Raw genomic sequence first — 13275 nt, 5'->3', positions numbered from 1 at the left:
CCAAGGACACTGTAATAAAATAAAGAGTGGAGTACTTGTTTGCAACCAGCAGGGACATTCTCCACTAGTGTGCAGTCTTGGCAAGAGTAATATCACATCAGCTGTGGGAAGTGCATGCAGACATATCTGTTCAATGCAGCAATGTTGTTAATACAGAGAGGAGATTGATTGTTAATTTTCTTCATCAAATAAAGGAAAATTAAGGCCCGCCTCATCTTTATACTCAACAGTTAACTCACTGCCTGCCAGATGTTTTCCGAGCAGAGGTGTCCGTATTTCCAGCTGTTTGAGAGCATTTTGATTGACCCACAGATGTAATAGGTGCTCTGTGTCAACATAACCACAGAATCTTCCAAAACAACGAGTAGACAGACAGTTAAGGTCATTTGACCCCATTCTGCAACTGGACAAAAACACAATGTCGGTTGTAGTAAACGGTCAGATTCCATTTGACAAATAGAAACGTCCACTGCAGTCAATGAGTTCATAAAAGGGGGATAATTAACTAACTAATTAAGTGATTGAATTAACATATTTTCTTTTGATTAGTTCTCAGCCCAGGAGACTCCGGCGTGGTGCTGAAGTGTCAAGTCTGCGGCCACAACTCGGATTCTCCTTCGCAGTTGCAGCAGCATGTACGAACCCACCTGGAAGTGAGAGTTCCTGCTGAAAGGAGCCCCACCCCTCGTCAAAGCACCCCATCATCTGTCGACCAGCTTCAATCATCTACGCCAGAGGGTGAGCCCCTAGGCTGTGTCCCCAAGTCAGATTCCTCCAGCCCGGGTGCTAACGGGGGCTCCGCAACTCCACGTGGCTGCAGTCCTCCTGATGCCCAAACCCCAACCCTCCAAATCAAAGAAGAGCCTCATTCGGAATCTGAGACAGAAGAACATCACATGGACTTCAAGGAGGAAGGCGAGGAGGCTGATGAGAAAGCAGAGGAGAAGACAAATGAGAAGCAAACTACCAACTCCATTTGTCAGACATCCAATTCTCCAAAGAGTCCTTCCACCACAGCAGTGAAAGCAGAACCAGCCAGTCCTACTCCTGGTTGTAGCCCGAGTCATATAGGTGGTGCTGGCTCAGTTTTCCCTGGCGGATCGATGTTTTTGCCTCAGTACATGTTTAACCCTGAAACAGCCATTTTGCCTCAGGCCTCCGAGATCCTGGCTAAAATGTCTGAGATGGTTCACAGCCGTCTGAAGCAGGGTCAGACAATGCCTCAGACTAACGCGGCCACCTTCTTCCCCTCTGCACCGACTGTCCCAACAGCCACAGCAACTCCTCCTCTAAAAGGAGCCACCTGCTTTGAGTGTGATATTACATTCAACAATATCAACAATTTCTATGTACACAAGAGGCTTTACTGCTCCAGTAGGCACCACGGAGAAGGTGCAACCTCAGCTTCAGCGCCTGGATCGACAAGAGAAACTTCCCCTGCCACCGTCCCGTCCAGCAAGGCACAAGACTCATCAGCATCTCCCCATGATGTAGCAGTGAGCCGAGCAGCCTCCGCCTCGCCTTCTGAATCCGAACTTGCGGCGGATAGTGGCGCAGCAGAAACCAGGAAAGCGTTGGTGAAGACCGAAAGTCCCTCAGGCCGGGAAGGAATATCGTCCTCTTCAGAAGGTGAGGGCGTAGGCGGCAGAGGAGGACGAGCGAGCGAAGGCAGCCAGAGCCCTGCCAGCGGATCTGCTGAAGACCTTGATGATGACCCCAACAGAACCTTCTGCAAGGCCTGCAACATTCGCTTCAGCCGCCACGAAAACTACACTGTCCACAAACGCTTCTACTGCGCATCGCGGCACGACCCATCCAACCAGCGAGCCATCCACATGGCAAAGGCAACCACCACAGCAGCCTTTCATCCTCAGCCCATTCGAACCCGCAAAAGGAAGAAGATGTATGAAATTCACATGGCGCGGACAGAAGCCTTAGCGGCTGCCGCCGCCGCCGCCACAGTTGCCGCTTCCGCTTCTGCTCCATCTCCTTCTGTCCTTGGCCTTGCGGTGAAACAAGAGGTTTCTCCTTCCAGCCCTGAAGCCGACGGTCCGATTGATCTGAGCAAGAGGCCCCGCCTGAAAGAAGTCCCTCAACACGGCGCCAGCAGTATTCTTCCTGCCTTGCCGCTCACCGACTACCATAAGTGCACCGCCTGCAGTATCAGCTTCAATAGCATTGAGAATTACTTGGCTCATAAAACCTACTATTGCCCTGCCACCACCCTCCAGCAGCACACCTTGCAGCTCCACAGGCTCAAGAGGTCGGCTTCTACCTCTCCCAAAAGCAAATCTCACCAGGAGCGCCAAGATCTTCTCCATCCCGTGGAAGCCAAAGCTCTCCCGGCAGACTGGGTGACCCAGGCACAAGGCTCGTCAAGCAGTCCTCACGCCTCAGCCTTAACTGCGTCTGATGCCACATCGCCCCCTGATGCGGCCACCCCACGGGCAGGTGCCAAAGGCGTTAGCACAGCTTCTTCTCACATGGTTTGTCCGTATTGTCCGAACAAGCCCATCACATGTGACCTAATGGAGCACTTCAAGACTGTCCATGGCTTGCTTGTATCTATTCAGTCGCCCCAAGAGGCTCAACCTCAGCCAGGCAGCAGAGTTAGTCCCAGCCCAAGCCTCAGCCCGAGAGATGGCAGTAGCCCGTCAAAAGTGCTCTCTCGCATTCACAGTGATAGTATCAATGGGCAGACGTCTCCCTCCTCCCCTCTGATAAATGGCAGTCCATCAGGTGAGGGTCAATCACCATCGGCGAGTTCACCTCAACCCGTTTCCCCCTCAAGGGCTCCCCCTCTAACTTTGTCACCTGTGCCTGACCAGCGAAGAGAAGCAGTCGGGATGTCCCTCCTTCCAGACAAGACTTCACCAGCTGTTGCCTCCCACGCCCTCCCCGCACCCCTGCCTGCACCCACCCCCAGTCCCAAAACCCCAGTCATCTCCCCGATCCAGAACGGTAACGCCCGCTACTGTAGGCTGTGCAATATTAAGTTCAGCAGCCTCTCCACGTTCATAGCTCACAAAAAATACTACTGTTCCTCGCACAGTGCTGAACATGTCAAGTGAGCCTTCATCCTCGTTCTCCTCCTCAATCAGATCCCGCGCACCCTTTCTGCTGTTACTCATCGGCAGGGCCTGATGTCCGTTTGCAGAATTTGCCAGTCATGTTACTCACTGATGATTCCTCTCCCGTTGGTCAGCAACACTTTGAGCTGAGACCCGTAAAAACGTCTTACCTGCGCACTAAAGTGTGCCTCGTCCCCTAGGTCACTTTCTTGTCCCAAATTGAACACCAACCACTTGTCAATGTTTTGCATTGCGGGACGTTAAAAGGTTCCATGTGAACGACCTCATTCTGTCTGAGTTGTTGATAACCGTGGTCGTTACGTTCTGACAGTTGACTAATGATCGTAGAGTAACGACGACGCTGGTTTTGGCAAATCTTCTCGTCTTTTCACGTCGGTCCAGACCTAAAGAGAAAGACTTGATCATGTGTAATGTTTTTCTTATCTGTGCATAGTCTATGATGTCTAAAAAAGAATTCTATAATACATTTGGGTTCAACACTGGCTCTTTTATGCTTACTAGAAGAAGCTATAAGGCATTTTTTGTTAAGAAAAAAAGAAAAAAAACGTGGTATGAAATGTTACTAATTAGTGAAGGATATTTTAAAATTGACATCTTTTCTTTCATGCAAATTTTTTTTTCTCTCTTCAAATGCAAGGGGGAGACAAATGTGAAATATTTATCTTCTAGTCCTCACTGATTTCATGTCAACAGAAAACTACCTACATATTGTGGAAGAGTATTTTTATTTGTTATTTGCTTTATTTTCATGCTGTTTGAAGGAACTGTGTGGCTCTGGGTGTGTTGAAGTGTTTTTGTGTAGATATCTAATGTCTTCTCCCTCGGACTACACTGAATTTTTTTTTCCCATACTATAATTTTTGTCTTCTGTTTTTGTAGTCTATCCGATCATGACATTAAAAAAAAAATTTTTTTTTTGATTAATCTACTTGTGGCTTAGTAGCACGAGTTGATCCAATTGTCACTTATGACTTCAGATAGTATATTTTGGACACAGCTGCATATATACTGTGATAGCAATGAAGTCACCTTCCAGACCTTAAGCTATACAAGATCAATTGTTTCATTCTGGCTTTATTTCGCTGCATCTTTTGACCTCAAAGAGCTCACACTTTACTTTTCTCTCTTGTCTTTTATGTGTAATATGAAGTGATAGATATCAACCCATGCCTTTCAATATACATTCGAATGTGTTGTTCATTATAGTGATTGTTTCTGTTGGGGGAAAATAATTGTCAAGTCTCATTACAGCACCTCATGCGCTACAGGAAGCACATCATTATACAATAACTTGTTGGGTGAGAGTCCGTGTGAACCGTTCATTTTATTTGCTATTTGTCACGCACAAGCAGCACTATCACATGCCGTTGCAGTGCAGATATAGAAGACCTCATTTCATTTCATCAGATCCGAGATAGAATTCTAATTGGAAACGTCAACAGTGTTGAATTTGATCCATCTCGTGAGCATTTTTGACCAACATGACTATAAACTATTCAATTGGAGGTGTCTGAAAGCCAATTGTTCTATAATGTAAAAAAAAAACAAAAAACATTGTAATATTGTACTAATCAGACATTCCAATTTCAAGGAACAACATTAAATGTATGTTTCATGTGTCTGTGCACTTTCATTTTTAGTGCTGAATAAATCCAAAGCTGCGAAATGTTCCATGAGGTGCATTGAGCACATCTGGTTGCCGCTCATTTAAAGTGGAGGTCAACCCCAAAATTGTATTTACAATAAGATGTTCTATGCAGATCCACCAGTCTAAAAACAGTATTCTGATTAATACTGTGTTTGTAGAATATGAATTAAGCAGCAAAGTCCACCCGTTTTATCCACCTCAGAGGGCAGCTATTTTGCCACTTTCTGACATCACAGTTGCTCAGGGCTCAGATTCCGTCCAACAATGGATCAGCTTCAGAAAACAGGTGAACAACTGACAAAATGGCCGCCCCCTGAGATGGAGAAAAGTGGGTGGAAAGATTGACATGACATGCTTCATTGGGATATGAGGATGTTTTGATTTAGCCACTTTCAGGTATTTTGCGGATGCTGGGATTGATCTTAATCTCATTAACTCACACCTGCTCTCGTGAAAAGCATTATGCCATGTTGTTGTCTGTTTGTATGTGATGTTGAGACTGAAACTGGAGCCCACTTTAATAATTTTCCCACTGGGTTAATTTTCTGTTTTGCTGCATTTCATCCAACACAAGAGTTAAAATATTTCTATAAAGCCCCATCAAACGTCTAAGTGATTTTTGGCATCTTTTAATCGTATCTACATTCAAATAGACACAGTTACAGAGAGACAGCTCACACACAGTAAGAATCTTGTCAGGATGTGAAGTGCTGGAATTTTATTGGTCTTCGTCCCATTTTATTGCACTCTTTTGTTTCAAATTTGTTATTTTAGGGATTTTTCCTGTAACTGTATTTATTTTATACAGCACTTTTCCCTATAAAAAAAGATACATTCTTGTTCTATTATGAAGGACCCTCCCACTTTATTTTTCCTCAGATGTAAAAAACCACAATGAATGTCAAACCTCTATTTTTTATTTTCATATATTTCATTTCCACTACAAGCTTGTCCAAACTATGCATGGGAAATAAAAGAAAACAAAAGGTTCTGAGACACATTATGGGAATATACCTTTTTTTGATGTCAGCTCCTGTGTGCACTTTTCATTACGAGACTGAGTGGAAGATCTGAAGTTTGATAGATGGCAGATTCAAACGTATGTGTGCTTAGTCACAGATAAAGAACTTCCTTTTCAAAGAAAGGGTCATCTTGCTGGTGGAGAGACCTTGAATGACTCATCGGCCTCCTTTTAAAATCAAGTGTATGGTGTCATAGTCTTCGTAGGAATATTGGCTATAAGATATTTATTGCTTTTAAATCAATACAAAGAAGCACAGTCACAAGAACAGCTTTATCCTTGGTGCGACTTGCTGTCATTACTCATTTTTAACCTTAAATCTCTGCTGTACACCTGCGGAATGCATCGGTTTGTGGCGATATGGTGTAATCGCATGTAATTTACATTTTTAACAAACAATAACAATTCACTTTTTGCTGCTCTGACTGGAATCTTTATTAGGACATAAGAAATGTTGTTCGTTGTAAATAGATTGTGTTTTTACAAATCTTGAAAAGCTCGATATAAAACCAAGATATCATTATTAACATAAGTATTTTTTAGCAAGACACATTCAAATGAACGAAAATGCCTAACTGATGTGAGGAGTTTCCTAACAGGCACATCTTCTGCACACTTGTTCCAAGCAGGTCCAGTCACACATTTTTCAAGGGAAGGCGCTCAAAAAAACAAAACAAAAAAAGCATCCATTATCTAAATCATACAATTCGGGGGGGGGGGGGGAACAGTAGCACATATTTCACTTGTGTATCTATTTCTGTTGCACAGCACAGTCAATAACTATATATTAACAAATGAGGTGATAAGGGAAGCTAAATACATTTTAGGTGTTTTAGTAGGCTCTTCCTGACATTGTTGTAGTCATATTTTACAATGAAGTCATGGTCTGCAGAGCTTCCGTAGCATCTCATTGTTATTTGTCAAAGGAAGGATACAAAATTTTATATATATATATATATATATATATATATATATATATATATATATATATAGAGAGAGAGAGAGAGAGAAAGCTAGCTTCTTGAGGCTAACCCGGTCGATGCTATCTCAAATCAGCGGCGAGGAATAATGGCAACGGCACAAAGTGTTAGCGGAAAGCAGTATCGTGATCTCCGTATGGTGGGCAGCAAGAGAAGAGGACGCAGAAGACAACACAAGGCAAGTGTGTGCGTGTAGCAGCTACGCGCTAGCTTACAGCGATCGAACTTCTTATCCAAGTGTCGTAGCAAATTGTTTGCTGCTGATTATCCGTTGGATAAGCAACACGGTGCCCGGTTCCTTTACATGATAAATTAATTTATTTCACATGACTGAGACGAGAGCTGCGTGATCAGCAGCGACCCAAATCAATTGAGGTTGACGAGTGACGTAAGTTCACAAAAGTAAAGTAAAGGTACCTCGGAGTTTGAACATTTTTCGTCCCTGCCAAGTAAGTGTTCAAAGTCCGAAATGTTCAACCTCCGAAAAAAAAATTCGCATAGAAAATAATGTAATTAATCCGTTCCCAAGCTCCAAAAGCAGAAATTTCTTATTTTAATTTATATTTATGTTTTTTACATTTACAGTACAGTACAGTATTTAAACAATAAAAAATACCTTACCTTTTTTGTTGTGGTGTGATGGCATCAGTGGATGATACATGCGGTGTTAATGCTAGCTTTAGTTGAGTGCTGAGTTTGTGTATTTTACATTGGGCATATTATTAGACTACTAAGCGGATCTTGCGTGCGTTGTTTAATGTCAGGCATGTTGTTGAACAGCTAAGGGGGGTCCTCGTGCCAGTATTTACAGAAGTAGTCACAACTACGCAATAATCTCCTTTCTAATACCACTGTTGTTCGTAGCACTGTATGTTTTTCTTTGCTGCCACTCGCACTGTTGTCTTTCTTTGGGCCCATGGCGAAGAAAATTGTTTGTTTGTCCTTCCTTCCTTTCCTCAGTCTCTCCTTTGGTCTCTTGAGGTCTCCCTGATTTGTTGGAATTTAGATGTTTCTGGGGTTGGTGAAGCACTCTGGTTGGTGGCCCGGTGGGTGGTCTGGTCGGTGCTGGATTTCACTTGTCTTTTTTTTCTTTGGTCCTTACTCGGGTCTCCTGACGGCCTCACGACTCTGGCTGGATTCTGAAGTGTTCGGTTTAGGTGAACGGTATGGGATTTTTTAATAGATTGTAGGTGAACTAATGAATACACACTCACACGCGCACATGCAAAATAAAAATGGATTTAAAAAAAAAAAAGAGCAATGATGATGACATGTCAAATCGGTAAAATTACAGAATGAACAATATTGAGCTCTCCAGAAAAGAAAAAAAAGCGCCTCTTAAGTGGGCTCAGCCACAAACGCGTCTAAATCAAAAACCATGATTCACCCACCTCACACTACTGCACAATTTGAGCACAGCTAACCCCACTTGACAATCAGCCGGACACCTTGCCCACATTCGTTACGTGCCAGAGGTTGTTAGGTAAAATGTTAAAAAAGCCAGGTAGACAAAACGTAGAGCAGGTGGATGGCGAAAAACAGGGCAAATGTATAATGCCAAATAAAAGAAAGCTCTCAGAAATAAACAAAGGCAATAATAGAAGTCCAACACAAGTAAACAAAAACAGAACTAAAGAAAACTGCTGCAGCAAGGTGGAGAGCCCCAGTCCTCTCTCTGGTGCCGCTCCTTCCTCTTCTTATAGGCGCCGAGTTAATCAGCCCCCCAGGTGCGGCGAATCAGGTATAATTAGCTAGGAAGAGCAGAGGCAAGGCAAACAATTTCACTGGGACTTGGCCCAGTGCCGAAACAGCGGTGCTGATTTAGATGTTTCCTCATATTTGAAGGCCTCAGCATGGATGCTCTCGAGCACCACCCCCACCTGATAGATGACAAAGGTCTGCTCTCCACAAGCCAGTAGGAGTGTGAAAACACTGATACAATATAATACACACACATACACATATCCTCCAGGTACATATCTGGAAACGTATGAAACTGTATTCACTGTATGTGTTTGCAATGATGAGTTAGAGGTCAAGGAGGTCAACCTGCAGTTGATTTTGGTTTTGGAGTCTTACTTAATTTCTCATCTAAAGGCTCAGTTAAGCACAGACACTATTGTCTGCACCATGCAACCCAAGATTTGGAATGGAGCAAAAGGTCACAAGAAGGTAGATTGCCACTTTTAAAACTCACAAACAAAAATAAGAATCCCTCACCCATTCCCTTTCACACCTCACCGCCTCCCGACACAAATACACACACTCACAGCACCCGGCAGCAAGCTGCCATTGAATTTGGATGATGACTATCGATGACAAAAGTGGTCAAGTGTGACAAGCCAATACCAGCTGTCCACCGACTTGATCGCTGAGGCATGCTGGCAAGTGGATGGATCATACAGTGCAAATGGGAAACATGACAGCTTCTATGTGTGTGTGGTTGTGTACTCTTAACGACATGTGACACATATTGCTGCAAAATGGGGTATGTGTCATTGCAAACACCCTCTTCTGCTATTGAAAAAACGAACAAGATACAACAACATAATTGTCAGTGAACCATGTTGTAGAAGCACAGAAAATCATTTTTATCTGGATGTACAGTATGTGTAGTTAAATATACAGTACAATAATGAAGTGAAAACACATTATTATAAAGAAATAATGTGAATTTGCTAGTTAATCTCCATGCAGGCTTTTCACATACCGTATGGGGTTGATGCCACGGACTTCCGGCTTCCGGGTTTCACACATCAGCGTCGCTTCCGGCCACTGATGGCCGCGTTCCAACACTCGCTCCCCCATCCCCGTGCCCCCCAATCAGGGCGTCTCAACTCTCTGAAATGCTTCGGACAACTGAGACAGACACACCACACATTCGCACCCATCGACAGGAACGCGCAACCGGGCCCACACGTCGCAAACAGGAAACAGAAACAAAGCTGATGTGTGAAAACCAGGAAGTCGTAAGTCCCGCCTCCTCCGTGACATATACCCCATTAGAGACTCACCGACAAGCTCTATATTTAATTTCTCCACACCTGTTAGTAGTTGTTTGCCATTCCATGGCTGAAAGTGGCAGGCTAACTAATGTGCAATCGCTGGATGCCTCCTTGAGCCAGCTAGCTAGCTAAAACACAACTACAGTATGTGTACCTCTAAATTCCTCAACAAAAAGTAACCTTTCAAATCAAATATTTATGACTTGTTTAATAGAGGACAGAAACGTGAAAAATTAACTTTTTGGACCTTTTAGCCATGTTAAAATGCTAATTCATCACCAAAGCCTCTCCCAACCTGAGAAAACGAGCTGTTGGAACTTTTTGACGTCATTAGGAGCGGATCCACCCTCGCACCGCCTCTGTGGACTAAACACACCCACTTTCTCTGAGACCTCCATGGGATAGTGACAAAAGTAGCCTTTATCAGTAAACATTCTGTCTAAATGAATTCAAAGCAATCAATTATCCTTAACATTTGCAATGCCAAAGTGCAATGAAATGACAATCGGCCGACTTAAAATCCCAGAAAAGGTTCTGTCTGACACGTGTAAACTACAAGAAAAACCTTTGCGCTGCTGAACCTAAACTGAATGAATAGTGTAGTACTGTAGTGTACCCGGTTCGTGACCTGCTTAGATTTGGATTTTTTCCCCTCCTTTTTCTTTCCTCTCTCTTCTTCCCTCTCCTCCTCTCCTCCTCCACGATTTCTTGCGGCAAGGACCCGTTTTGTTTCAAATGTTTATTGAAGAATTCATGGCTTGCGCGGCCAAACGCAGAGATCCAGCCGCTGGCTCGCCAGGGGCGCGGCAACCACACGGGAACAGGAGGGGTTTGACTGACCTGGGCGTTTTACTTCCAGCAAAACACCTAATATTTCATTCCCCCCAAAAAATGAGACGATCTTGAATCCTGTCCTGCCGTGGTTTATTTAGCAGGGAAGGCACCAGAAAACATCATAAACAAACTATTTGTAGCTCGCCTTTTACCCAGCTACCGGAAACAACAACATCATAGGGTTACACAAACAGCAAACAGTTGCTATACTGTATTTAGCGACATTTCGGACCTTCCGACAACTGTTTTTCCAAAAAGCTACTTGCAAGTTTATTAAAAAAAATAAAGATAAAAAAGCTAAGAAACGGACAAGATGAGCAGAATCATTTTAAGATTATTTTCCGTCTGACAAGAAAAGAGCACAAACAATCGCATTTCCAAAGAGATTGTGCCCTTTTTAAAATTGATAAAAAAAAGTGATATTTCTGTTCATGAATGCAACAATTATTTAACACAAGGTGGTCCAAATGCACACAATTGTATGTCTCATGATTGATTAGTCTTTCAGAATTTTAAAACTGTTCTGTATCATATAGTAGACTATTTTCACGAGTATATTTTTTAAATTATTATATTTTCTATTTCTGAGAGTTTGCGCAATATGTCATTCTAAGTACAATCAACCATATCTATATTGCTTGAGGCCGCCCCTAAGTACAGTGGAAAATAATTTCAACATAATTACAAAATCTGGATTATGTTTAACCATCCATCCAATTCTGAGAAAAAAATATATAACAAAAAGGAAAACGAAAAAAATGCAGCGATCATTTTCTGCGAGGTTAGTAGATAAATGTTGTATTAGCAGATAAATGTTCATGCATTTTACTAGTATACATACACTCTAACAAAGATTGTAACAGAGGTGTCGAATTGCGTGTTTCAAATCACATTAACGAGCCAGATAGTTAGCGTCCACTCCAACTGCACAAACACACAGCTTAGTTTTAAAATGTACCTTCTTCAGTCTAATAATATGCCCAGTGTAAAATACACAAACTCAGCACTGAACTAAAGCTAGCATTAACATAGCATGTAAGGTAAGGTATTTTTATTGTTTAAATACTGTACTGTAAATGTAAAAAACATAAATAGAAATGAAAATAGGAATTTTCTGTTTTTGAAGCTTGGGAGCGGATTAATTGCATTTACATTATTTCCTATGAGGTTGAACATTTTCGGACTTTGAACACTTTGCAGGAACGAATAATATTCAAACTCCGAGATACCACTATATATATATATATATATACAACTCCAGAGGAGTCAGTGCCTCACCAGTCATGAAATTTACCACGTCACTGCTCTTCACTCGAGAGCCTGAGAATTTTTTTTAAATGCCTGTTGATTGCTTTGATTACTCCTCCATGTCATAATTTCATGCGACGTTTATAAAAGATGACGTGACACATCAATTGATGTGTGCCACGATTAGGAACCATCTTACTATAATCAAGTTTCTGCTTAATGCTGTTTTAAGTGAGGTTAAAACACATCAATGAAAAAAAACGGTGAACCATCAAAAGTTTTTTTGTTTTGTTTTTATGTATGTGGCCAAATACATTTCCATGATAAAAAAATTAATAAATGTATAAAAAATAATAATAAATTAATGGGACCTGTAAAGTTGTTTTTTGGTTTTGGCTAAATCACCATTTTTGGCTGATTTCATCTGTTGAGAGGCCAAACTTCATCAGCTTTTAAGTTGAAATTTTGGATGATTTCCTTACCTACTATTGGAATTTACTTTCCAGTGATCCTTGAACAGTTCCTGAAAGTGTGAAGTTAATGTTTTTCCCAAGATACTGGTTGCTATTGACCTCTGAAAGATTTGTGCGGCAAAACATTTTAACAGATTTTTCTCAAAACTTCAACCTAGCAACATTAAAATTGCTTCCGTGTATTGTATAGGAGGGTTGCAATCACGAGATTCTAGCGACACGAAATTCAACTTGGGGTCAGGAAGTAGGGAAAATGATGGAAAGTGACTGTGTAAAAAGCGTTGGGTGAGCCAAGACGTAGCCGACATGCTCTAAAAATAGTAAAATATGTCGGATATGATCCTTACACTCTGAGGAAAATAGTTTTTCCTGAACTCGTGTCGGATTTGCCTGGTGTGGAGGCAATCAACAGCACAAACTACCTTGTCCTCCAGACATCATGCTACACCGCAAGCCAAATGAAGGCGTATAAAAGCCTGGAGACTTACAATTATTTCGTGTGTGGTTGTGTCAGCGAACTCGGATCAAAAGAAGCACTAAATGACTGCTGTCTTGTTTTTGCTCGGGTGAGTAAAAGTGATTCAGAATCATTCTCTTTTCAACTCAAATGTACACAAACGTACTACTGGCGTCAGGCTACAAGCTAGCTGGCTAACTTTTACGACTGGTCTTAAACGACTTAAATGGTCAAACAGAGACTCATCAGACATGTATCTACGTTCTGCAATTATGTAGACGTCTTGTGAATGAACCATTGCTTAAGTATAGGTATATATTTCCAACAGTGTGTTATGGCCATCCTGGAAGAAGGACCTCAATTTAAGAACCACTCGTCGTGATGGCTAACGTAGCTAGCATTGCTAAAAACAAAGACACAGCCACCTAGCATGGACACACAAGCTGTAGAATAAATTCCACATAGTAATATCACGGTTAGCTATGTTTCCAATAATATCACACCATTGAGAGTTGTA

At 42.2% G+C, this 13275-nt stretch overlaps 1 protein-coding gene across 4 annotated transcripts in view; it reads left to right on the top strand.

Annotated features, from left to right (window-relative positions):
* Nucleotides 1-5736, top strand: part of zfpm1 (zinc finger protein, FOG family member 1) — a 91072-nt gene extending 85336 nt beyond the window's left edge. For all 4 annotated transcript variants that reach the window (XM_086074741.1, XM_086074742.1, XM_086074740.1 and 1 more), the window contains exon 9: nt 550-5736. In XM_086074741.1, the coding sequence (XP_085930867.1) occupies nt 550-3071 (2522 nt within the window). In that variant the 3' untranslated portion in view covers nt 3072-5736. The remainder of the gene's footprint in view (nt 1-549) is intronic.
* The last annotated feature ends 7539 nt before the right edge of the window (nt 5737-13275 follow it).

The sequence above is a fragment of the Leptonotus elevatus genome, chromosome 4, assembly GCF_054856555.1.
Source record: "Leptonotus elevatus isolate MCC_2025b chromosome 4, RoL_Lele_1.0, whole genome shotgun sequence".
Lineage (NCBI taxonomy): Eukaryota > Metazoa > Chordata > Actinopteri > Syngnathiformes > Syngnathidae > Leptonotus > Leptonotus elevatus.
This window is presented reverse-complemented; position numbering and strand designations above follow the sequence as displayed.